We start from the raw sequence: 27,359 nt of genomic DNA on the forward strand, positions 1-27,359 counted from the left end.
TCTCAAATTTAAGTGGAACCTCTTGTGTTCCAGCTTGATCCCATTACCCCTCGTCCTATCATTGTTTGCCACCGAGAAGAGCCTGGCTCCATCCTCGTGGCGCCATTCTTTCTTCTGTTGCTGTCTCTAACATTTCGTTCATAATCCCCATGGAAGTCACCATCTGCATTAGAATTTATGGCACACTGCTTTTCCTTTTTTTTTTTTTTTTTTCTTTCTTTAAAACATTACTTAATGCTCATAAAGTCTGACCTTTTTATTTGCACTTTAGGAAATAACATCTTTGCTCTCACTTTATGGTGGACAATTCAGCAGTGAGCAGGAAATTCGTGTAAATGTAAGTAAGAACCAAATATTTTAGTTTAGTGCATGTATGGTATACAAGGATGTTCTGTTTAGTTTTTTATTACATGTGGGTAGCTGAATAAATTTTGAAGTTTCTTAGGAAAATAAAGTATCTTCCAAAAATGACTAGTTCTCATTTTTAGTAAGGACTCAGTTGAGTGAAAGACACACAAAATGCACCTCAGCATGTCTTCATTTAACAGAAAATAAATAGTGCCATCTGCTGGGAGGCCCTTTTCTGTTCAGAATAGCTGAACCACAAAAACGTTCAGCAGCAGTTTGAATTTGGTGTTTCTCTTGCAATCAATGGGGCAGCGTATCCGGGAGAGGGAAGCTGGATGAATCTGGTCTCTGTTCTTCAGTCAGAGAACATCACTGAGCTTTAGATACTGGTTGTTTGTAATGAAGTGTTAATATTCTTTAGAGGGTGTGTAATCTAGAGGAGCATAAACAAACAAATGATATTCTACCAAGTCAAAGATGTGGTGGGAAAATGAAATAAGTAATAAAATTTTTTAGACATTCAAGCTGAGTATTCATTTTGCCTCAAATTACATTTTTTATCCTCACATTCTCTGTACAGTTAAGAGATTGTTTTATTTAATTTTTTTGTCTTCAGCGTGCATGTTCTGTTTTTGTTGAACAGAACTGTTGGATTGTGTAATTTGTGTGACATTCTCCAGCTAGGCATTTGCATCACTTATATTCTCTTTATTTCAGTCTCCATTTTGGATTCTCAATATTCCTTCAGAAGAGATGGCAAGGGGACTAATGAAACGGACAGTATGTGCAAAGTAAGAGGTGAAAAATTTTATAAATTATAATGTAGGCTGTGGAAAGTTGTTCTGTTATATCATGGCAAATACTCATTTTGTATGGAGTTTTAAAATAGTCTCTGATTACCTCTTAAATTGAGGAGGTGTTACTGAAGCCTGTAGATCTGATTATGTAGCACGTCCATCCTCTTTCCTTTGTGTACAATCAGCACAGCGGCTTGAAATGGTGTTTTTCACTGCAGAGCCAGTACTTGTCTCGTAGTGTCATTGACATTTTAGTTGACTTGAATAATATTTAATTAATGGATTGTTCTAAAATGTGTATGGAATTAAAAGATAAACCCAGTGATATGTGAAAACCGAAAATCAGGTTTGGAGGATAAAGGTGGTGCTTCCTCATGTCACCCTCCTAGTGCTGGTATCTGAGCCTTCAGCCCAGACCACAGCAGCAGAGATCCTTCTGGAAAATTCAAGAACACAGGAATACACCACAGTGTGGTTGTTCGAGATGCTTTTGGAACTTCTTAGAGGTTCTGAATAAGTTGCTTTCCAGTGAGGCCTGAGAGGTGGTTCAGGACAAGAAGCCGCAGAGCCGTGGTATGCCTCTCTGACCACACTAAATTTGGGTTATCTGTGCTGTCCTATTCAGAGCTAGTTTGGGCACCTCTGCAGAGTGTTGCATGGTCCCTGTTGAGTGCTTGCTGTGTCAGGTATTCAGTTTTACCTACAGTGATTTGGGCTGTCCCTGCCTAAAAAAACCCCAGATATACAAAATTGCCCTTAGGACAGTATGTTTCCAATGAGAATAAACCGTACGGAACTTCCAAAAGCAGCCTTAGGCAACTAGGGAAGTAAAACATGACAAAACAGCTTGCAGATGTTCCATACACCATCCTCTTTCAACTAATGTATGCTTATTTTATGTAGAAAGCATCACTGGCCCATGAAGACCAAGAATTTCTTATTGGTCTACTACTGGTTGTGGTGAGATATGTTAGTTTTAGAGTAAGATTGCTGAAGCATCTCTGATGCACTACTAATGAAAATTAAATGCCCTGAAGTGTACATTTATCAAAATAAAATCTCCCCAGCATTTTTTTCCCCATACGTATGTAAATGTAAAAGTAAAAAATGGGACTGAAGGTGTTACAAAAGCTTCTCCAACAGTTGAATAAAATCTGATGATGGATGTTCAGTTTGCTAGTACAGTGTATGCTGTCAGCATTTTCATTGCTCTGTCTGTAAATAATAGTTTAAATTTTCACAGTAATTGAATCAGGTGCTTTTCGAAAAAAAAAAAAAATAGGCTCTGTGAAAAATGTACTTTTTTCAGAGTAAATGCAGGTTAGAAATGAAGCTTTAAATAGTTTATTCAAGATAGGAATACTTTAACAAAATAGCTTACCACTGGACCTTGATATCTGCTACTGTCCCTTAGTAAAATGTGGTTCTTATTTTTGAGTGAGCTAAACCTTTGAACATTTTGAGGGTTTTCTTGCAGGAGTCATCTTTGAAAAGGTACTAGTGGCCCTGCTAATTCTTAAAGACTGTGTTTATGGTGTGTTGGAAATACACGAGTGTCTGACAGTATCTGCAGTGGCACTGGGATTCCTATACTAAAATAATTTTTCACTTTGATACGGAAAGGGCACTTGTTTGGTATATTTGAAGGCTGGGGAAAAGGTCTATGATGTGCTGTTGTGCCTTCATTACAGTAGCATCAGTTCTCTGATCTTCCAAGGCAGTGCTTTTCTTAAAGCCAGCCATATGGAAACAAGCAGATAAAAAAAAAAGTGTAAGAAGACAGTATAGTTTTTATACATCTGAAAATGTCAGACATCATGACCACATCTTAAAATGAGACAGAACTTCTGATGGTGTCACTATACGTAGGATATTACAGTTTCACAATTTGTTTCGCTCCAGGGTAGCATAACTCTTTAAAAGTCTGTTCTTGACCTTTTTCAGCCTTTGTTTACCCCACCAAATTGGTAGGTATGAATGAGTTCCGTCTCATTTGCTAGTATCACTGTATGCCACAAAAAGGTCTGGTGGTATCTGAGTGTATTAAGACTTAAATGTACCTTCTCGTATATGTTAGCAAGCAAAAAGCATCACAGAAATATCATCTTAGGGTTAAAAATAAGTGTGTCCCTGTTAAGAAAAACCTTAAGCACATGCTAAGAGTTAAATAACGTGCTTCAATACTCAGTGAAGCAAAACCTAAGTACTTGGAGCAAGAAGGTTAAAAGAAGTAAGTATCTGTAAGGTATTTTTTTTACCCCTTGTATAACTGCAGTCTAAAAAACGTTTTAATTTCAGGTCTATATTTGAACTGTGGGGTCATGGAAGATCTGCGGGCGAGCTCTATGCATCTTTGAAGAACTGTCCAATGGACAAGATGGTACGCATGTGAAGAACCTGGACCATATGGTTCTTTAATCACACCGAATAGCACTGGAGCTGCACTAATGAAAGTGTCTTTGCCTTTTTTTTAGCTTCCATATCTACAGTCAGACTCTACTTACAAAGTACATATTCATACATTTAATAAAACACTGACGCAAGCGCAGAAAATAAAAAAGATAGATGTAAGTAGATGTTTAAAAAATCTTTTACATCTAATGTATTCATGTTATTCTTATTGCGGGCTCTCAGTGTGTTTAAATTTAGATTTATTGAAGATCTTAAAGCAGTTCATAGTTTGTCTTATCAGCTCTATGTGAGATCTTTCTGTCCCTCAAAATTCATGACTTCGTATTTTTTCTTCCAAACAGACCATATGAATCATAAACAAAGGCAAACAAATATCACTACTGATTTCAGCTCAGTGGGATGAGGAAAATGAAGCTTATTGCCCCAAACTTTAAGATTCAAATGGCTAGAGTTAGGTGCTAGTTTTTTGGAAAATCTGTTGCTTGATCTCAGTATTAGACATTTATTGTTGCAGAATGTGAAACAACTGACTTGAGTTGCAAGCTGTGGATTGTGTGCTGCTTTCTTATTCTCTCCTTATGCTCTTGTCCGCACTTGTGCTCTCCTCCTGACTATATAAGTATTTTAATTAGAAAATTTTTCTAAATGATTGTTAATTTTTGCTCTTCCACATTCTATTTTAGCAGCTATTTATCCTATTTACTTCATTTAAAGACACTGAAATTATCAGTATTAACAGTAGCTGCTCTTTCCTGTTTATTCAGTTTTCGTGTACATGAAACTGCTGAATATGTAAATTGATGTAACTGTACATTACTGAAATTTTAAACTCCATCGTTCATAATAGGTGTTGTTTTTATAACTTGAAGTTTGCATAATTAATATGCACTGTTCACTTCCTCTAAATTTGGGTTCTGTTCAGTTAATAAAAAATGTTGTGATTCCTGATTTCTAATCCTTAATAATTTGAGCTATCTTTATTCAGAAGAAGGGCATTTAGAAATCCAGAGGAAATTGAGAATGTACTTTCAGTACTAGTCTGTCATTTCTCACAAGTGGAATTGTGGTTTGTTTTCTGGTGTGATGGTGATGTTTGGTTTTGTTTGTGTTTTGGTTTGGTTTTTGTAGGGTGTGTATTTAAAAAATTTGATCCTGTTTTTGTGTGTTGGGTTTTTTTTTTTTGTTTGTTTGGTTTTGTGTTGTTGTTTTTTTTAACTCTGTTTTTCTTTATTGTATAGGCCCTTGAATTTCTGCCATTCAAAGGAAAAGTAAACTTAAAGAATCCAGAACACATCTTCTGGATTTTGGAAGATTATGGAATGGACCCTAATAATGTTCCAGAAGAGCCCTTTCATCTGTATTTCGGTAGATGGGTGCGTGTGTACTCTTGCTTCAGTTCTTATGAGCTTGTATTTTGAGGAACATTTTCTTCAATTTAAATGTAAAAAAAGATGTCTTGAGTTTTAAGGGAAGCAGACAATGTAATTATGGCTGAATCTATCACTGCATGATACACTGATGCAATTCTTGAAAGTCCTTATTGTGACTAGGAAAAAACAGGTTAATTGAGTGATTTGAAGGTGGAAAAAAATGAAGCTGTATCTGGCAAAACACCTGATCTTACGCTCTGAATGTTCTCCATGCCTGTGATTTATGTGAAGACACCCTGAGTTTGTAGCTATACTGCAAACCATTGCAGCTGTTGTCCCATCTGTGCTGGATTCCTCAAGTGTTTAAAAATGAGTAAACCAACCTGAAAAAAATAGACAAATGTATTTTATTTACCTGCCAAGACTGATGTTGACTGGAGCTGGGGAACAGTGTTGGAAGAACTTTTGAATCTGTTTTCTTCCGGACTGCTTTGATGCTCTTCAACATATTTTGGAAGTCCGATGTAAAAATGTTAGCATTTGGCCTTTGTTTATTTTGCAGTAAATTCTGATCTGTCAGCGCTATCCTAAATTTACATTTTGAGCATGACAGAAAAGCCAGTGAAGATGGAAATTCTGTGTGACCTTAAGCGTGTGCGTGTGTATGAGTGCAAATGCGTTAACATGCATTTCTACTCATCGTTTTGAAATTCCTTTAGCTCTGCTAGGAATTGCTTTTCTGATACCTAGAATAATAGCAAAGTTGCTTTCATGGTTATTTCTTCAGAAGAATTTTCCCTCTAAATAATTTATATATTTTTGATCTCTGTCTTGGAGAATTTATCTAGGTGTTCACCTAAGGTATCTGTTGCTTGGAAGGTTGTTTGTCATCTTTGCAGATGGCAGAAAGCAAGGTGATGTATCATGAAATGAAGAGTTAACTGTGTATTGGATGGTGCCATTTCAGCAAATCCATTTGCCTGTCTGCTTATATCTTGTTTCTAAGACCTGACATTGATTTTAAATGTTTCAGCAGATTGCAGATGGCCAAAGAGAACTTATCGAGTCCTACAGCGTAAAAAAGAGACACTTTATTGGAAATACGAGCATGGATGCATGCCTGTCTTTCATTATGGCAAACCATGGGAGAGTAAAACCCAACGATGTTGTATATGATCCATTTGTTGGAACAGGTATGTATTTTTTTTTCTGCTGATGGGAGGAACTGCGAGATTGTGTTTACTCTTTGCACCACACTTTCTCCTGGCACAGTGGCTTATGCTGTTAAATGATATTTGAGATGATACCAAAAGCAGAATGGTTGTCATCAAATCAATGATTTGTTAACTGGAACGGGATTTTTGGGTAAAGAGACCAACTTTGCAAGGTGTGAACAGCTTATTTTACACTTCTGACAAGTCCGTCTTCGCTATAGTATTTTATGTAACGTGGCTTAAACACCAGTTCATGGCATCATGGACTGCTTAAGATCCAGAGTGACTAAGAACTGGAATTTGGCTAGAGCACTCTCTGCAACCACTTCCAGAATGCTAAAGGTGCAGCATTTTGGGAGGTGACTGTTTAGTGCTGAGGGCTCTTCTGGGCATATAAGCCAGCCTAGCAATAATTAAGTCATAGCATGCAATAACAATCAGTTCTTGGTACCATTACATCTTGTCTTCAGGACAGTATTTTTTATACCATGTATTTACCCCCAGCTGAACTTATTCTTAGTTATGCCAGGAGGGGGAGCTTTTATTCCACGTATTACTGTACGTGGCATAGAAGTACTTTTTACCTAAGGAACACTCACGTGTTTTGTAGGTAAAATAGAAGATCTGTTTTGTCAGGTTGTGCTATTTAATCATACTGTTTTAAGCTACCCATAGTAGTTTGTCTCAACAGCCTAACAAAGGCTATGTTTCTGACCTGGATTTTGCTAAACTTTGATCAAGAAGATCACATGTGAGATGCATACAATTAAAAATACATTAATGCGAGGATGAAGACAATTCACTGCAGAGAAGTTAGGAGAGAGAAGACAACACTTCAGGGTAACGAGGAGTATATATTCTTATTAGCATGTGGTTTCTCTGTGTCATGGAAAACAGACCAGGGATATAATATTTTTAGAAACACAAGGCCTCAGTGAACTAAATAGGGTGTTTTTTCTCTTAAATTTTGGTTAATATACCATCTGTTTTTTTGCATGCATAATAATGTCTTAGGAAATTTACTCTTCCTCCTCGTGTTCCTTGCAGATGGGTAGTACTCTTTTAAAGGTTGGAGAAATTAGTCTACTTCATCTTTAAGCAGTTTGTTTCATTTTGGTGTCTCTAGTTTTGTGTCTTTTTACAAAAATCTGCTAAATCTAAATCACAAAAAATTCTCCTAGAGCATTCAATCTCTCAGGAGTGAAAATTAAAGAAAAAGAAGGAAGGGTAAAGTTAGAGGAAAAAAAAAATCACATAGAAGTGACGAAGATACAGAAATTCAAGATAAATATTAAGTTGTGTTTCAGTTCAAAAGATAATATATACAAAATTCTCCACAAATTTCCTAACAATTTTAATTGCATTTTTTGTGGCATTGTTGCACAAGACATCTGTAATATACAGGTTTGAGATTAAAGGTACATAGAGACAGTGGAGAGATACTGGGTGGCATGGCATGTGTCAGTGAAGTGTATTTATGATTAAACAACTAAACAGTGGATTTTGCTCCTACTTTTGCTGATTAAACCTCAGGAATTTCATTAGTTTCCTGCAGTCCTTTAGAGGATTTTCAAGATTGTCAGTGCAACAGTGCCCTGCCACTGGGATTTTAGGAGGCAGTTCAGAGCTGCGAATGATGCAGTGAGTTTGAGCTGATTGGTTTGGAAGGAACATACATGCAGGATTTGGGGAGCATTTTGAAGAAACTGCAGTTGCAACTTCAATACCTGGTTAGTTTCTTCCTGGTTTTTATGCTGAAAAGGTAAATAGTACCAAATTAGCACAGCCTTGCAAAATGGTGCTTGCTTCTAGGAAACAAACTGTTGTTGCTGGATGAGCCAAATCACAAGTCTTCCACATTTGTGTAGGAGTGGACAACTGGAATTTGTCCTTGGAATAGAAAGTGCTTTTGACCAGGCTGATTTAGGAGACTTGATTCTCTTTTTTTGTAAAGCAGAATTGGAATGGCCAGAATTGTTTTCCAGTTGTAAAACGTGACTTGTATAAACTGTTTAGATATTCTTTCCTCAGTGTTGGGCAGAAAAAAAAAGCCTGAAGGTTTCTGGAAGAATAAATCAAATGCTTTACCCGAATATTTTTACTTCCTCCTAGGCAATCTCTTCTGGTTATTTCAGTAAGCTGCTTGTTTGTACCTTTGGAAGATGTTTGTCCTTACTTTACCTTTGCCAATTTGTAATACCACATAATTGCAGATGACAGGAGCTTTTGCTTTGACATCCTGGAGGACAGTGGTATGACCAGACCCTTACCTGTGCTGAAGAGATGGGGAAAATAGTGTATGATAGAAGGGCATGAAGTTCTGTGCCATCATCATTCTGCTAACAGTCATCAGGGAACACAGTGATTCTTTGATCAACCCTTTGCATACATCTGTTTTGATATAGTAGGTCAAAGGGCCGGCCATAGTAGAGTATTTAAGTATTCATGCACCTACATGTGAACACTATTGACCTACTACCAGCTAAGATTTATTAAAAGCTGTAAGTTCATGCTTTCCTAACTTTTTTTTTTTTACCCCCCTGTGATTAAAAACATTCTTAGATGGGCAAAGTACTTTCTTCTTACTTTTTTTATAGGACTGGGTGGTATGCCATACTTGGGGTCAGGGCTAGCTATGTTTGTCTTGGCCCTCTGGAGGTACCGCCCATCTGTTCTGAGGGATTGCAGCCGAGAAGGGAAATGGGTGACTCCTCTGGGGTGAGTAACCTTGATTTTCCCTGACCCATTTCACAAGACTCATAGAATCATTGAGTGGTTGGAAGGGACCTTAAAGATCATCTAGTTCCAACCCTCCTGCCATGGGCAGAGACACCTTATGCTAGAATTCTGACACCTTGCACTAGTGAAAGGAAAAGCAGAGGAATTTTTTTTTTCTCCCTCACCTTTGGTTTTGATAGAGTTCATGAGCACATGATGTAGGAGTTTTTCTAGTGCCCTGAGGTGGGATCATTAGCCTGTGCACGCAGTGCATATTAGGGATTTGTTGGTGCTGACTTGGGGCACAGGGCAGGGCTGCCACCTGAGATGCTCCTCTCCATGCTGCTGGTGAATGGGAGAACTGGTGTCACCCTCAGAGCCAGCTTGCGCATGTTCCTGTGCTGTTCAACTCTTTGTCCTCAAGCCAGCATCCCCTTCATTTTAGCAGGACTGTTTGCATCCATAAGCAGTTGACATCAGTAGTGTGGGGTTCACAGCCTTGTTCTCAGTCACTGTTCTGTTTTAAACCATACTTTTAGCTACATACCTCCTCACTGACAACTCGACAACACAGCACTTTGGTAAGCTTTTGCTGTCCATCCTTTGTTTCACGTGGAAGGTGTTAAAGAGATAATGTCACAGTATCACAGTATGTTCTGGATTGGAAGGGACCTCAAAAGATCATCTAGTCCAATCCCCCAATGTCATTTGCTCTTTTCTGTTAGCTATTCAACCATTGCACAATTTCAAGAGGAAGTCACACATGCTTTTTTGGTAGTTTTTTTTAAATTAGGAAAGTACATCACAATAGTAGCGATTAAATAATTAGTTTTATTGCAGGATGAGTATGCTAATAAATGTACTGACAAAGTAGGTGACATAAACAGATGCATATTTTCTCTATAGCTTTCACACTGCAGAACAATTACAGAAACTTTTTTGAAATTGCTGTTTACATTGGAGGTATTTACATTTAACAGGTTCTTGACCATTGCTTCTTACTCAAAGAATGGCCACATTATACAACAGCTTTGAGTTTTAGACACAGTTAAGGAGACTGACTTTGAGAATAGATACAGTAGAACTGCTTTTCATTTGTACATGATTTTTGGAATTATTTGCCAACAATTTAAAGTTCTGCCACTTGTAGAATTAGAAGTTTTGATTCATGTAATGATTAAAGGATCTTATTGCCTTGAAATACAGAAAACCATAAACAAGCTGCTAAGAATAGTCTCTGGAGATAAGGAGTGACATAGCACAGCAAGATAAGGAAGATCAGGTATAGCAGACAGGGATTTAGTGTTATTATCTCTGATTATAGCTGTTTAGTGATTCTAACCAGCTAGTAGTTTTAATTCTTTTTTTTTTTTTTTCCTCTTTCTTTTCTTTCCTTGGGTCTAGCTTGGGGTCTAGTGTGCTACTGGTGTAAACTCCTGAAGTTCCTGAGCAAAAAAACCCTAACACAGATAACATTTATAACAGCAGTTTATACTTTGGCCCTTTTCTCCCCGTTGCAGGTGGCCTTCTAATCTCTTCAGCACACTTTGGAGCATATGTGTGTGGCACTGATATAGATTACAACACAATCCATGGATTAGGTATGTTACATATTTCTACACCACTGAAATCTTATTCTCTGGAATTTAAGAACACTGATGGTAGTGAATGATACTTTGTGGATTTTAAAGCAGCATTGATCTTCATAGGACTTATTTGGTCATGCTTATTTCTACTGTGTGATTGACCAGTTTACGTGTGTCCTATATAAGCTATTCTCTTATTTTTTTTACATGGGAAATATTTAATAAAAGAGTAATGCTAAACAAAACAAAGTTCCAAATAGTAATTACAACAGCTGTGCACTTTCTTAGCCTGTGATACAGGAAGATTCTTGTAACCTAACCCAGGAAGTTTAATCCCATTCTTAATTCTCTGAAAAACTGCAGTGCATATTGTATCTGACTTATTGGACAGCATTATGACTGACTATTAGTGCAAACATCTTACAAACCAGCATTTTTGTAAAGTGTTGCTTGTCACCCTGTGCAAATGGTACAGCACAACTGTTCTCATGTATTGTCATTGTTCCTTCCTACTTGTGGAGTTTACTTCAAATACTTGTGAGAATGAATAGGATAAGGCAGGAAATAAACTCTGGTTTTGTATGCTACATATTTTTCCTTTAAAGTAAATGATAGAGTATATGAAAGCCTTTCCTATAAAATAGTTTGAGTATACTTTTTTTTCTGTTCCATGCCCCTAATCCCCAGGCAAGGCAAGCAGAAAGAACCAGAAATGGAGAGGGCCAGATGAAAATATCAGAGCTAATCTCCGACAGTATGGTTTAGAGAAGTATTACCTTGACGCACTAGTTTCTGATTCTTCAAGACCAATATGGCGAAAAGGGATGCTGTTTGATGCAATTATTACAGATCGTAAGTTTGTTAGTACTTTTTGTTTCCTAATAACAATGACTAAGGGGTTATTGTCTATGTCTATATACATTGATTTAATGTCTTGGTGAGTGCTCAGACCTGCAGTTTTCATGTAACAAATATGACCATTGAGAGCAGCACTGTGACAATTGGGTCTGCATTTCACACCTCTGCATTTATTTTAAGGCTAGTTATAAATGTGTAATAAAGCTGGCAATAACACTTTCTTCCATGCAGAGAATATTATGTTTTCAAGTAGACATCAATATGGTTGAAGATCATCCTCTGAAGAAGTCTTACGCAGTTAAGGCAAAACTTTGGTAATGCATGGAGACTTCTTGTCAGAATGGCCCATGTTGCTGTTAGGACTTGATCTGCAACACACCAAGTCTGCCGTGCAGCTCTTCTGAAGACTTAAATCTTAAGTGCTTATTGAAATGCTTCCAAAAAGAAATTTTAATGCATTTCTGATACATTTAACTACTAGAAGTACTAGTGGTGAAAGAATTGTCTGCATTTTTAGAAACCTATTTACTTAACACCGTATGTCATGTGTGAAAGGAAGTAAAGGCTAAGAGAATAAAAAGACCTTGATACAGCCATTTCTGATCTCTAGTGCTGGCTCTTACAATGAGATATTCACATTAATTAGGAAAAGGGAGTGTGACTTTTCCTTGTGGGCTTCCTGCTGATTTTTATTTGGCCTGATTGGCAGTAAGACAATGGAGAATATTAATATGACTTAGAACTGAGTTTGCAAATTATGTCACAACTTCTGCATTGATAAAATAGTGATGTTGGTGCTTCCATAATGCTGAAACAAACTTCACAAAAACAAATGTGTTGAACATTAAATAGGCATGTTACACTATTAGAAATGTGCAAAAATGCATGAGAAAAGTCTATTTCTGGCTCTTCTCTTGTGTGAGAGAATTACTGTTTGTGTAATGTGTTGGTAAGAAATTCCAATACACACAGTTTCATATATACTCATATATTCATCACTGTTGTGTATGTATAATTTTTATTTGGGCAAAGGGTGAGGTTCTCATTTCTGCATTATGGGTTTACTTTGTATAGCACCGTACGGTATCAGAGAAGCTACTCGCAGAACAGGTTCACCAAAGGAAACAGTTAAGTCATCTGAAAAAAGGTAGGTGAACTGTCTTGTCTGTTCTAGAATATAAATGTCTTAATGGAAACCCAGTCACAGTTTTAGAATCTTTATTATTTCTTGTTTGTCTCTCAGTAGTTAAAAAGTGATAGTAATAGTAATCAGAGAAGAAAATCCCTTTTGGATTCTGTTTGCAAAACTAGTATGTCACTTCCTGATATCCCCTTGGTTTTGTTCTCCCTGCTTATCATTTGCATGTGTTCAGATTTCAAATCCTATTTCTCGTCTCTGTGAGCCACCGTTACCTTGTCTTACCTGTTCTCAGAAAATTCAGTCCCTGCAAGCTGCAAAATCAGTCTAAAATGGAATACCTCTGTTTTACCATAACCTTCTCTCTTGAATTTCCACTGCTCCTTTCTCTTCAGAGACAACATATGGCTTCTCCACTGCCTGGCCTTCCTTGTCCTCTGCCCTGTACTCTAAATTGCCCTTAAGAAAGATGCTGTGCAAAATAACTGTTCTCAACATGCTTGTGATTCTTCGCACTTCCACAAGTACTAAAGATGGTAGTCTAAAGAGCCTGCAGGGGAATTTGGGAAGTTATATTCCTTGTAGTAGAAGTTGCACTGCAGGATTGTCCTAGATCATTTTGCAGATCTCAGATCTCAGGGCTTTTTTGTGGGATTTTGTGTGTGTTTGTTTGTTTTAAGTTAAGATGCAGATGTTACCTGTGCTTTTACATTTACACTTCGAATTTTTTGTTTAGCACAGAAAATCATATCTTCGTTTCATCCAATTATCACCTAAGTGACATCTTTTTTGACCTGTTGAAGTTTGCAGCAGAATATCTGGTGATGGGAGGACGATTAGTTTACTGGCTGCCGATATACAGGCCTGAGTATGTATTCTTGATTTCTGGTATGTAGCTTGTCAGACTGGATGCTGCATTCTCACTGTGCTTTCCTTTGGTTCAGCTGGGACTTCCATAATAGTAGCATTTAAGAGTAATGCTCAAACTTCATACTTTAAAACTTTATATGAGGGAAAGCAGATTTTGAAATAACGCTTTTGTATGGAGGTAATTCCTGTCTGTTATCAGAAAGAAAAAAGCCTTAACATGCCTTCGCAAATGCATGCCCCATGCGTTGAGGTTTAGGCTTAGAAAATTAGAATTGCAAGGTGCAGATAGATTTCTAAGACAGCAGTAGCAAGGCTCTTATTAATATATTTCTACTAGAGCAGTTGATGGAGATGCATGACAAGGTCCTGTAGGAGAACAGTATTGGCTCTTTGGGGTTTGGCATTGCTAATTTAGCCTTCTGAGAAATCAGAAGTGACCAAGAGATGGCAGTGAGAGGCAGGAAGCGCAAGGAAACAGCCCTGTTGGGGGCCAGAGAGGCCAACAGAGACTGCAGGATGCTCTGCTCAGTAGCGAGGCCTGGGATTAGAACTGAGTTTCAGAAAAAAGACATCGTTTTGCATACCTTACTGTAGAATCTCTTAGATAAGGTTTTGAGGGGGTTGTATGTGTGTGCTTGTTTTTCCTGCACACTATTTCATAGGAAACTCAGGAGCTGAGGTACAGTAGCTGTTTCTAAGTATCTTGCAGATATAGATAAGCTCTGAAGGCAGGTTCTACAATGTCATACGTTTCTATGATGTATAAAGTGGTGGTTGTCCCTGGTTTCACCACGGAAATGATTTGTGACAGTCCCACATTTAATTATCACATGCTGTTTTGAAAATTTGGAAATCAAAGGGAATAATTTCTGTTACATGCTTCCCTAACAGAAAAGTGCACTTAGTAGCTTGCATTTTTTAAAATTATAGAATTGGTATCTTAAGCTTTTTTTTTTTTTCCTTGTGAGACTGTTCGCAAACAAAACAATGAATGCCATTAACAGTATTATAGATAATTGTTCAGGCTGTCTGTCTGTACATGCTTAACCCTGACAGACCGTGTGTGGTTGTGAATTCTTAAACTTCCATGTCAATAAACTCTGTTTGGAATTACTGACTTAATACTGGCTGTCAACATAGCGGAGCTTTTTGTCTGCTCATTGAACACTGGTAAGGGCATGCTTCTGCAGTACAGCAGGATAAAGCGTTTAACTTCAGATAACAAAGAACTGCACATTCTGGTTCTACTTCACTTGCTGTTTTGAGGAGCTCAGCTCTCTCAAGCTCTAGTTAGGTTGCTGCTTAAAAAGAAAATTTGTACATACTACTATGAATTGACATTATGCAGTGAAGGCTAAGATACGGAAGTCACTGTATTAGCACAGAGTAGTAGTAATAGTCACTTTATTTTCAGCTGTAATGATGAACACAGGAAGAAATATTAAAGCAAGTACACGAGGGGAAGTTAAAATACTGTTTACTAATAGGTTGTGCTATCAAATATATCTTGGCAACACCTGTCATCAGGTTCATGTGTTATTTGAGATCCTTGTGTATTACCTTAAATAAGAAACCAAAACAGGATTAGAATGGGTATCTGTTAAAACCACTGGTACTATTGTTCTTACTTGATAATGCTCTTAGTTTTACCTGAAAGAATGTAGAAGTATATGCGTTAATGCTAACAGACAAGGCTTTTTAACAAAGTGATAACGATCTCTCTCTCTGCAAGATAGCATCTCCCTCCAAATTTTACTCTTTCAATCTGACATTGAAATCATTGTTGAGTCTGAATTCTTTTAATTCCTTTGCAGGTAGGCTTTTATATAGTTATGAAGAGAAACTTTTAAGATGTGGCAGAGTGCTTGCCTTTGCAAGACAGAGGCGCAGTTTGGTGGTACTAGATGCATCAAAAGTCTAGTGTGATAGGAAGAACAGTTGAGAATTAATTTGATTCTCCTTTGTTAAAAGCATGTTCTGACTTGACCTAGCAGAGGTAATGACATGAGAAGTGGCTGAAAGGCTGTTTTGCAATCTGGAAGTTTTGGCACAATGCAAAGAGGCAGTACTGCTTGGGATTTTTCCTATTTACAGGTCTGTATTTAGCATTGTCTTGTTTAACAGCTCTCTATTTAAGAAATGTCAGTATTTCCATCAGCACCTAGATGGATCCTGTTTTGTGTTGAGCTATGTTTGACTCCTCTTTCTCCCAGAACAGTACATTTACTTCGTAAAGTGTGTTCAGAAAGTCTACTTTACAGGAAGAATACAGAGCTCCTCCTTTGGATCTTTTAAGTTCAAGTGATGAGTGTGGAAGTTGTTTAGTTCTGTTTCTTAATGTCTGACTTCTGTTGACCCACAAACATTGGGGAATCATAAAAGCAAGCATTTTGTATGAAATCATACTCACTGACAATACCAAATATCATTTTCTGTATTATGTTGTAGTAACTATTGCAGGAAAGCTTTTTACAAAAACTAAGACTAAATGGTTGATCTATATATCAGTATAGAGGAAGGATGTCTGATCTCATATTTATCTTATCAGCTAGGTCAATACTTCTTGCTTCTGTTGTCCCATGCAAAGCTCTTAATTCCTTAAATTCCTCTTTCAGTATCTGGAGAAACAGAAGGATTGAAAGTGTTCTAGAGAAAGGTATTTCTGTAGAAAATAGTGTGCTGAGGAGATGGGGACATTTAAAACACTGCTTGCTTCTACAGGCAGGATTTAGTTGCAAGCCAGTGTTGCTACCCTGTGATGTTAAAAGATGATATGTTGTTTTTTTTTTCTTCCCTTTAGAAAAGGTAGTTACAATGTGTCACATTTGTAACACCAAGTGCTGAGGTGTTGGAATGTCACTGTCTAATAAGAGCTGGTTTAATATAATTTGGAATTGAAGTGTAATGGTTTTCCTTTTAGGGAGACAAAGTTAAGGCTCTTGTTCCTGCATCTTCATATATGTTGACTCTGGAATACATTTTTTAAATCACAGATAAGTTATTACTCTTGATTGACTGACATATTTTCCACTTGAAATTATATGGGCAGGCCTGTGTGCATACATTAACATCATGTAAATACATGTAGAAAATGTGTGGGAAGGTCGCTTTACTGGGAAGTTCTAATTTATTCTACACATTTTATGTCACAAGACGTTTGAAATGTAAAAACTCTGGAGCACCAATATCTGAATTTATTTCATGAGATTAAAATGCATAGCAGCTTTCTATCATAAGCCATTTTGTGAAGAATCTGTGTGAGTTTTATTTCAGATGCAAGTCTTCCAGTTCATGAGCTTACAGCTCTATGAATGTTTATTTCTTCCAGATATACAGAAGACATCATTCCACGCCACCCGTGCCTGAAACTTATTAGCAACTGTGAGCAGATGCTTTCCAGCCACACATCAAGGCGCCTGATAACTATGGAAAAGGTGAAAGAATTCAAGGTGAGATTGAATTCTTGATTATATTGTGTAAAATAGTAGCTATTGCATTTCTGAAGAGTTTGTGCTATTCAACATTTGATCCTTATTTCTATCACAATTGAGTTTTTTATTATGAGAGTTAGAGTTTTTGTAAAATTGCCATACACTTTTTTAAAAGAAATTGGGTAGTGATTTAAGGGACCGTTCTGGTTTTGGTCTTTTCTATTTTCTCTCCTCACTTTTGATAAACTTTTCATCCTGAGAAACACAATAGTGTGAAAGCAATCTTTGAACTTGTGTTTACTTGTGAAAGTTGCATGTACTTTTCTTGGAAAACTGAACTCTGTGAATCCCACCCACAGTTATACCTAGATGCCTAGGTTCCCATTGATTCCAAAGTGTAATTTGGTGCCCAGGTAAACATTAAATGCCTTTCTGAGTCTTGCAGTACAGGTCAATCATATTAAATTCTGTTACTTCATTTTTAGAGTGGTACTTTTTTAGCTTTTTAAATACTATTGTAGCTGTGATATAAGTACAGTGAAGCACATGTAGATTATTTGTTTGTTTTGTGACACACTAAGTGCTTCTCCTGGGGCACTGAGACCAGGGAGTATTGCATTCAGGTCTCCTTTCCATTATTCCTGCTTCTCACACCTAATACTGTTAGAGGAGATGCTGAACAAAGGTGAAGGAAACTCTTAATGAAAACACAAGAAAATAGTGAGCAAGTCAGTTTTAGTAGATTCCTTGTCAGTTGGAAGAACTACTTTAAATGGCAGGAGATACAGTCAGACCGCTGTGTCTGCATGGTGCTTGTGCTAATAATCCAGCAGGGTTTCAGTGCTGCATTCATAATGCTGATGATGACTGGGATCCTCAAACAACATCTGAAATTTTTTAAAACACTGTATGTGGAGCTCAGAGCCAGAGCGGCCAACTTCACCAGTAGCAAACCCAGAGGGTAAATTATGGAAGCTTCTGACATCTATGCCTAAGGGTGTTCATGGAGGTTTTCTGCAGGAGTTTTATTATTGCCAGTGCTGTAGGATAACATGTTCTGATTTAAAAAATATATCCACCCTTTTGTGAATAGACTTTCATCATTTGTTATTCATGTTTTGTGCATCACCTGTTCTTCAGTACATGCTTTGACAAGTTCATGTCTGGAAACGCTTAGCTCTGAGCACCTGATTCTGGTTGGCAGTCTTACTGCTTAGATCAAACTGTGCAGGTGCTTACACTTGGGGCTCCATATGTCTTCTGGATAATTTAACAATAGAAGAACCCATGTACTGTTTCTGACAATGCAAAACCTGTCTAAATATCAAAATACATACTGACTCCTTAGGTAGTGCCTGCTTGGTTTAGGGCCTTGTTGTTTAATATCTAAGTATCCAAGATTTCCCCATCCCGGTGTCTCTTACCTGGGACATGTTTTTTTTCCTGTCTTAATACCTTGTTCAACCTTTGAACTGGATATTTCTGACTCACAAGATATGATGATAAAGTTCAATAGTTGGAGCTTTGTCTGTTTTTTCTTTTCCCCAAATGAAAGAGTGAATTTTTATGAATATACAACCATTTATGTTTTCAGACAGTTCCTGCCTGCTTTATTAAACTGGTTTGTAAGAGGCACTGACAAATGCCTTTTAATGCAGCTTAGTGTAGTACTTGCAAGTGGCTAAGAAGTTTCACAAATCATGTAGGGTCGTTATGCAGTCCTTTGGTGTCCTCAGTGTTTGCCACCAATAATAAACTGCAGATTTCACAGCACATTTGATTTGACTATTAACAATCTCAGCTCTTAACTGGAGATGAATTCAGTCAGTTACTGAATGAGAAACCAGTGGTGCAGTTTGATTGTGCTTGTAATATAATGGACAACAAAGCGAATGTAAAAGGGGAATGTGTTGAATTGCTGTGTTGATTTCTCATAATTAATCATAAGCGTGAAGAACATAAAGGTTGGATTAAAAACATCAGAAAAGGTGGTATATAAGTCACTGTCTTGTAATCATCCAGTCTGTTCTATTGAAGTTTATGATGAAATCGTGCTGCAAACTGGAAAAGATTTCTGACTGAACGCAGTGTTGATATGAACAGACTTTTCGGCATGTTCACAATATGAGCAGAAGAGTTGTTTGGTTTTTAACATTTAAGGCCTTCTTTTTGGATGGCCATGGTGGTCATTGGGAACTCCCCTCACCCCAGTCTTACATTATAGTGATAGTAATAAAAGTGAATGAAGGCAGTTGTTGTAGAGGGCAGCTAGCAGTCGCCAACTAATGACCTCTAGTCTTCTAAAGCTCTGAAGGAAGAAGAATTAGAGAGGTGAAGAATGAGAGAAGTAAAGAACAGGAATGTGGAACAGGGGAGGAACAAAACAGAAGTGATAGGAGGTGAGATCTTAACTGTCCTGAGGTATTACTTCTTTCTATGGATGTTAATATTCCTTCTTCTGGTATTAAATGGATCCAGATCTCCCCAGTATCTCTCTAAACCAGAAATAAAAATTTCTAATGGTTATGGTAGTGGGCAGGGCTATGTGGGAGTTTGCCCTCATTGAACTGTGGAGGTTTTTTTGTAAGTGATAAAAACATCACTTCAGTTTTCCAAAGACTATGGACATTGATATGTGAGAACTGAAATACAGTGGTAGTGGAAGAATGAGAAAAGCTGTTGGCCAAGTAGTTTTGTGTTGCAATGTCTGTGAACTGTGATCTCGTAAGAGTCCTGTCTTCTGCTTTAGGTCAGAGGAGATTTGAATCGATTCTTCCAGCCTGAATCAAGTGAAAATGTACTTTGCATTGTGCCAGTTTATTTTTTAAAAGCTTTAAAAATTAGTTAGGTACCACTAAAAGGTCTAAGTCTGTGCCACCCATATCTGAATTGTCCTTATTTTGTTTAAATGTCAAATAACTGGTAAATGGTTAATCAGTAGGAAAAATTAGAGTATGAAAACTCGAAGCATTATTACTGCAAAGGGTCTTGGGAATCTGTATCTGGTGATCAACCAATTGTAGGGTTGTTTGGTGTTCCCTTTCTTTACCAACAGTATCTCCACCTTTGTGCTTTTGAGGCTTGTTGATTTCTCCATGCTGAATTATTTCAGCTATTGCCAAATTATTTGTTTCATTCCTCTGCTGGCTGCCTTACAGAAGTATATGGTATATATTTGGCTGGTAATGCTACCTAGTTCTGAAGTTTCTCATCAGGACTTAAAAAAAATATAGCTGAGGAGAGATCTGTAATTGACAAGGGCTAAGAGAGACACCTAGAAATTATGTAGCAAGATGAAGGAGGAAACTTGACTGAGGGGCAAACTCTGAGCATGTGACTGTCCATGAAAGGACTGGAGCAGTGGGCATACAAATTCACCACGCTGAATGGGTCCAGCGTTTCCATGTCATGCGGACACTCCAGAGTTGTTACTGGTGTAGAATTTTTCCTACTGGATTTAGCAGCATCCGTTCCTGGATATGAGCCTCTTGCCCCTGATTTGGAAATTGCTCAGTCTTGTTTATAGCTGTATAAAATTAGGACAAGTGGTTTCTGTAGCAACTGTCCCCCACCAGATGTAGAGTGGTAGGAAGCTGTGATAAGGCTATGAAGACTTTTTTTAAACAAAAACTGATGTGAGTAATTACCCTGAGGCTGAACTGAAGCAATGCTAGATTCATAAAACCTTTAGAATATCACTTAATGCCAAGAGTTAAAGAAAAACAAAGCTTGCATGTTATCTTGAAGCTTCCTCCTCTTTCTTCCACCTCTGTCATTATTTGAGATCTGCAACACCTTTTTTAGTGTTGTCTATACAATAAGTAAGTATTGAGTTGAAAAACTCAAATTAGCGGAAGGCAGTTTGGTAGCTTGTGCTTGACTAGAGCTTTGTTGGTTTTCAGTTGTTACAGAAGTCATCATGAAACATTTCAGAGCAGAAGTTTTATGTGATAACTGTTGTTTGCAATTAGTCTGCTGTTTTGAGAATTTGAATTATTCAAAGTGAGAACCAAGGTGATGATAAAGAATGACCAGGAATTAATGAACATCTTCAGTTCTGACTTTGTTACAAAGGAAGAAGTCTTTGTCTTTTTGGTAGTGCTGGTAAACTGGGGAAAGAGCTGACTTAGTGCCAAGTAGGTTGATCGTTGCTGCTCAGTCTTGGAAATTATTTCTTGGGAAGTCTCATTGTTTTGTGTCAAATAATCAATTACAAACTTTATGCCTTGATGAATTTGTACAGTTGTTTTAAAGGAAAAAAAGTGAAAAAAGCTACTCACCTCTAGATGCAGCTGTGTGTCACAAGCAGTACTTCTTATTCCTATTCCAGAGGAGGAAAGAGACGGTCTCCCTTAAAACACTGGTTTAATTCCGTTCCCCGAATTTAAACTTTTTGTTCTGTTAGAAAGCAAGAGGAATGAAAAAAACATCCATATTAACTGCATTGAATGGTTAATGCACTTGAGGGAGAGTTAACAGCGCCACTGACACCCTCCATAAGAGATCTTCTCTTACTGAAAAAGATTCCTGCTAAGTATTTAGAGTGCATATTCTACCAATTTATGCTACTCAAGAGCTTAGCTGGGGATGTTTGACTGGCTTCCTTTCTGAAACAGGCTGATGCCTCATGCCCAGGCAAATACTAGTGCAAATAGTCACAACAAATTGTTTCATGAAGATGATTTATGACAACGATTTATCTCTGTGAAGTTAAATGCAGCCTATCCCTAGGGTTCAGATTGTACCCATTCAGCTCCCTGTGTACGTATAAATACCCTGTGTTAATCAGTTCAGAAATCATTAGTTTCTGAAACCAAATTCCTTTTACTTTGATCAGTTCTTATGTTGCCCATAACGCTTTTGACTGGGAAGTGTCAAGTGAGTGGCATCTCCAGGTAGTTCAGGGTTTCTTATTTTCATTTCCCTTTAAGAAGCAGTTCCCAATCTGTTATTTTTCTCTAAAGTGGTTGCCGTCTTTCTTGGGCAGTCATGTCTGTACAGTGGAGAGGTAGGGAACAGGAGCTCTTAAGCCGGAATTATTGTGATGTGGGCCAGGAGATGCCTTTGTCAGCTCTTTCAAGAATTCTGTCCCTGCCTGCAGATCTCCTGTCGTCTAGTGAGCGATGATTTGCACAGCTTTTGATGAGGCCTGGATTTACCAAGGGGATTCTGCTGTGGAGTGATGCACCAAGCCCGTTTCCATTTGATGGTTGCAGATGCTGCTCTTACAGCTGTGATTAACTTGAAGTTTGTTCTCTTGCATATCACATCCTCTCTTTGCCCTAACCAGCTTGTGGGTAGAGGGGGGTAGTTCCTTTCTTCCTTCCTCCCTTCACCCTGAATCAGCATTTTGTTGCTTAAGGCATCAAGATGAGTGGTGTACAGATGTATGACCTCTTGGAGGGTGTGGGGATTAGCTTTCAGGGTCAAACATCACATCTATTTCTCAAAACAAGCAAATTATGTAGAATTATCGTTAAAACACATCCTAAAGTTATAAAAATATAGTATATATTTTGGTCAAAGAAGAATTACTGAACTGCAAATTCAGGGGAAGAACAAGTGCTCTTTTCCTCAGAGTTCCTGCATAAGAGACCTAGAGAAGTGGGTGAAGGCTAGTGGTGAGAGGAGCACATCCTAAACCCTTCTCGTTTCCTGACTGCCAGTAGTAATTGTTTGCGGTGTGTTGGTTTTTTTGTGGTGTTTGTTGTTTGTTATTTTTGTTTTGTTTCATTTTTCTCCTGTGAATGTGTTACAAGCCTGTTGATTATTGACCTGAGAGTAGTCTTAGACATGTCAGTCTTTCCCAGGTGACCAAAACACTATAGATGCACTGTGACTGCAGTGGCTTTACTGAGGTTATTTTCTCCTGCTGTTTTCCAAGATTGCAATATTTAAATAGAACTAATTGGCTGCTGCTTGTGTAACGTTAGATATCCACATGGCACTTAACATTTAGCAAGTTAGCTTAAGCCAGTGGCATGCTGCTGGTGTCTGCTAAGATAGCAGCCTGAGAGCTGCTTTGTAGGAATATCTCATTGTGTCCAGAAGAGGGCACTTGTACATGCATATAAACATCTTGCTATGTTGAAAAACCTTTTGTTTCGCTCCTTTAGAATGCATATTAGGATATCCAAAGCAAGATGAGGTGTTGATGTTGCTAGGTGAAAACCTGAACAGGCTGCAAAATAGCTGAAGGGGGAGATTGTCCACTACAATTCAGTTCATCCTTGCATTGTAATGCTTCTGTAGTATGAAAATATTGACTTAAATCTACTTTTATGTTCCTATGCCTTATGCTAGAGCATTCAAGAGCAACCTCATTTTCAAATATGAACAAATAACACTGAACCGAAACTAAGTAGTGAAGCAATCTGTATGTTGCTGCACTGCTGAAAAAAGTTGCAGTAATGAGGATACATTGAGAAAAAACATTTAGTAGAACAGAGCTTTAGTTCTGTGGTATGCTTGTTTTTATTTTCTTTTTGCACAGTTCAGTTGTTCTATGTGAGGCAGTTTATCTCAGTTCTATCTTGCCGTTAAGTATTATAAGCTGATGTCAACTATAAGCATTACATGTGTGTTTTAAAAGCTGCCGTCAGTTTTCTTTAGCACTCTGATTAAAGTCAGATTTATCGTGATTTACTGTGTCAATTTTAACTTTCAGAAGTACATGAATACTGCATAAAAAACAAATCCTCTGATAGCGCTTCAGTATCTGGAGGAACACAAATAACTAAACTGAGTTCCTATTCTATTTGTATCCACCTTCCACAGACCTCTGATTGAATTCTCCAGATGGTATTTTTCACGGAAACTAATCTTTGTATTTTCCTTTATAAAAGTCTGTGTGGCATAGCACGTCCGCTCTCATTTATTCATGCAAGGATTGGATTCTGGTGGTGTTAGCGGAGATATTTCCAGTGAAGCAGCACTGTTAAAACTTCAGATGTCTGGTACTGACAACTTGCATCAGTTTGCTGCACAGAGTAGAATAATGAAAATCTGAATGAGTACATAAAAAACCAACCAACCAATCAAAACAAAACACCCCACCCAACAAAAACTTGTATTTGATCAGTGTCAAATGAGAATCCACTGCATGTGGATTTTCATTTCTGTTAAACGTTAAGACATGGCAGTAGGCTGTATATGTTGTTGTTAGTCCTTATGGAAACCTTAGCATTCTATTTTTTTAATTCTGTAATCAATCTAATGACTTAAATGTTTGCCATTGAATTGTAAAAAGAGAAAAAAAAAAAAAACAAACCACCAAACCAAACAACTTTACTCTTGCTTGTAATTGTTTGAAAAAGTCTGGGGGAAAACCAGTGGCGATACATGCTGAACATACTACTGTAAAACCTAATGCTTGCGTTTTGATACCATGCAGGATCAAGATCAGAATTCTTACCAATTGGATGCTCAATATATGCCATACAGGGGACACAATTCGTTCCGTGAGAAGTATTTCAGTGGTGTGACAAAGAGGATTGCCAAGGAAGAAAAAGACAATCAGAAGTAAAATATAATATAAACAGATTGAAAAATGAGGAAAGAATGAAGATCGTGTTTCTTTGTAAGGACATCTGGATATGAACATTCATTTGGATGCTTCAGAAAAATAAATACTGCTTTTAATTTTAAAACAAGATGAAAACCCACAACACAGGTTGAGAGCAGTTCTTTTTAATTAGCTTTGTTTATAGCAGATTTTATTGTACAAGTTTTTTGAGTCTTATTTAATTTATATTTGTACTTTCAAGTACTAATGATGATTGACTAAAACCATTATTATTGTTCTTTCACCATTAACGTTTACAAAAAAGTAGTAGTATTATTTGGCTTCTTAAACTGTGAACATCTGGCTGGTTTAGAAACACGTGGTGGTGATCAAGGATTGCTTATTAAGAAAATCATTTTCATTTGTTTTGTTTTTTTGTAAATGGCACACAATAAACCAGAAAAGATTGGTTTGAGGTGTTTTTTTTCTAATTGTTGCATGCAATAACTGCTCCTATGAATTCTGGCTGAGGCCGGCGGTGTTTAAAACAAACAAAAAACACAAGGAGACAAATGTGCACACGCACATGCACCCCCCAAGAAAAAAAGTTTCTGTGACCTGACAAACTCTGGAGAGCCTATTAAACCCTCTGAAGCCTGTCCACATCTGAAGCTCATCTGTACCTTGGATTTGCTTTTGCATTCCTAAACCTTGACTCTTGGTCAAGCCAACTGTCTGCAATTTTTGGTTCAGAAACTGATAGTTAAAGCAGTAACAACAACAGCATAAAATCACTAATGGCTCCCTAATGGTATTAAGCTTAATCAAATCTTTGAAATTGAAGCTCTATTTGTTAAAGGGCAAACTTTCCTGAATCCGCACCGTGTCCATCATGCAGATACCTCATTGGAAAACCACTAAGCCCATTAATTCTGGATGTTAATGGCTCTTCTCATTTTGGTGGTCAAGTATGGTCTAATATTCTTCAGCAGGGCGTTGGTGAATGTATCAACTTGCTCCAGCCTCATGATCTTTGTAGATTATAATCTTTAAGTGCCTCTCCAAAAACCCAGTGATACCTAGGAAGGCACAAGTCATTGCGTGTGTTTGATCGAGTTCATTAACAGAATTTGCTATTCTATGTGTTGAGGCCCTCAGCTGCAATAGGGTGAGTTCACATACTCAATGACAACTTTCTCTGACCTTCTGGATCTAATCTGTGGTGTGTTAGGAGGTTCTGAAATAATGATTTATTTTCTGTGTTTCCATTATAAATCACTTTATTTTGAGACTTCTAATGTCAGCCATATAATAGTTGTTCTGGGCTAAACTTGGAGCGAGATCAAAGCTCAGAAAATTTTTCAAAAGCAGAATTTGAATTGATCACTTTCAAATATTACATAAAAAAAATTACTGCTTCTGAAAACCTGTCTTCATGTAACTTCTGACTCCAATTTTAGCATTACAATTTGGCATTCAGCTTTTATTACTTTACAAATTAAAATTACTTTCTGTTCTTCATAGGCAAGGAATTTTTCTAGATGGATTTATTATACATTTATAACTTCATTTTCATAGAAGTTACCCTACATAGACATGACCTAAATGGTTATACAAGATGTAAGGTAGTGGCAAATCTGGCTCTGTCTATTCAAAGAGAATGATTTAGTTTTTTTCCTCTCTGCCTGGTCCAACTTTTAGTCCATTCAGCAGCAGTGGTGTGGCCTCTGTTTAGCAGTTCATACATAACAGTTCTATCATTACTGGAGAATACCATTATGAACAGAAACTGTGAGTGTATTTGGGGTACTACATCAACATCCGCTAATAAAAAACAGTTTAGAATTGAAATCAGATGTTCAAGCTCTGCTGATCCCCAACTTTAAAGCTATCACTTGGAAATATTTCTGATCGCTAAGTTTCTCCTTGCTTAACGTGCGTGCTCAAGCTATTGTAGGTGCGGACGTGCAAGGCGAAGGTGTTTATGGCTGAAGAGCCGTGACAGAGCCCCTGCGCTCGCTCCCAAGGAGGACAGACAGGCGGGTGAGTTATCCTGTCGGCGGGACTTGGCCATCGATGGCCGCGGTTTCTGGCGCTTTCGTTCGATCTGGTTCCATCCAGTCTCCTTCCGTGAGGTTCCAGTTTCCCGTCCCTGGCAGGGAGGGTCAGTTCGTGAGCCCGCGCTGAACTCATGCCGTTGTCATGCTCTCCTCCGGGGTGGTTTGTGCCATTTTCCAGTTTTGAAAAATAAACATTATTTTTGGAGTGCTTCGTTGCGCTGCAGCAGATTGGGCGGAGGGAGGAGCAGAGAGTGGCTGCGAGGTCATACGGGCAGAGGCTGCCTGTTGCCATACAGAGCGATTTGTTGAGCCAGCAAAGAGAAGGAGCCCCCTCTCTCCACAGAATCCCTTCACCTGGTGGTGGTGTTCCCGGCTCCCAAGCCTTCCACTACCTGTGGGAAAAGGAAGTGAAAAAGTAGCAGAAATAGATTTTCTCTGCATTAATTGTGTGCCTACCTGCTTCTCTCTCTCTAATACCTTCTTTAATTTGTGGCCAATTTGAACAAGTTTGACAGCAGGTCAAGGTTTGGTGAGGTCTTGCAGATAGCAGGGAGCTACAAATTTTGTTGAAATAGGCGAAGGTGCTGAAGAAAACCTAGTTAATCTCTTTCAGGGAAGAAGTTGTAATACGAGTTCAACTCTCATTAAATGTCAGAGAACCCACATGGAATCAAGACCTGGAGGCAAAACTCTATGATTTTTGTTGCCATTGCTGGTCCTTCTGCTTCTTAATTTTTTCGTTAAAACAGAAAGACTCAAAAGCATACAAAGAGCTTTTCTAGAAGGGGCATAAAGGTCTTGTCTGAACTTTCCACTGCTTCTCAAGTTATGAGACCAGCTCACAAAAACTTAGACTTAGTGGTTTCTTCTCATCACTGATGAAAGGAGTCAAGGTTGCAGAACATCTTAAGGAGAATGCAGGCCTCCCTTTAAACCAACCTAAGAAACTGGTGTCTGTTACTGATGTCTGTTACTGGGACAACATCTGGCTCTGGGTCTCCTCCTGTAGAGCAGGCTTTTTGTTTCCACCACGCCTGTGCTGGACTTTATGGT

At 37.9% G+C, this 27,359-nt stretch overlaps 1 protein-coding gene across 2 annotated transcripts; it reads left to right on the forward strand.

Annotated features, from left to right (window-relative positions):
* On the forward strand, window positions 1-24,399 carry TRMT11 (tRNA methyltransferase 11 homolog). Of its 2 annotated transcripts, XM_080342806.1 has the most exons (12): window positions 1-337; window positions 1,066-1,139; window positions 3,444-3,525; window positions 3,620-3,712; window positions 4,796-4,930; window positions 5,964-6,120; window positions 10,380-10,460; window positions 11,133-11,297; window positions 12,378-12,450; window positions 13,178-13,309; window positions 16,640-16,760; window positions 24,136-24,399. In XM_080342806.1, exons 2-12 carry the CDS (start codon window positions 1,102-1,104, stop codon window positions 24,265-24,267), a joined length of 1,209 nt encoding a protein of 402 aa, XP_080198932.1. In that variant the 5' UTR covers window positions 1-337; window positions 1,066-1,101; the 3' UTR covers window positions 24,268-24,399. The 2 variants fall into 2 exon arrangements, with proteins under 2 accessions (XP_080198932.1, XP_080198931.1); XM_080342805.1 differs by lacking the exon at window positions 1-337 and having other exon boundaries at window positions 1,047-1,139.
* The last annotated feature ends 2,960 nt before the right edge of the window (window positions 24,400-27,359 follow it).

This window comes from Nesoenas mayeri (assembly GCF_963082525.1).
Source record: "Nesoenas mayeri genome assembly, chromosome: 3".
NCBI lineage: Eukaryota > Metazoa > Chordata > Aves > Columbiformes > Columbidae > Nesoenas > Nesoenas mayeri.

Excerpts from the sequence above, each read along its gene's own strand:
- TRMT11 (XM_080342806.1), top strand. The coding sequence starts at position 1,102 with ATGGCAAGGGGACTAATGAAACGGACAGTATGTGCAAA. Across the intron at positions 6,121-10,379 it reads TGATCCATTTGTTGGAACAG|GTGGCCTTCTAATCTCTTCA; the intron begins GTATGTATTTTT and ends TCCCCGTTGCAG. Across the intron at positions 13,310-16,639 it reads CTGCCGATATACAGGCCTGA|ATATACAGAAGACATCATTC; the intron begins GTATGTATTCTT and ends TATTTCTTCCAG.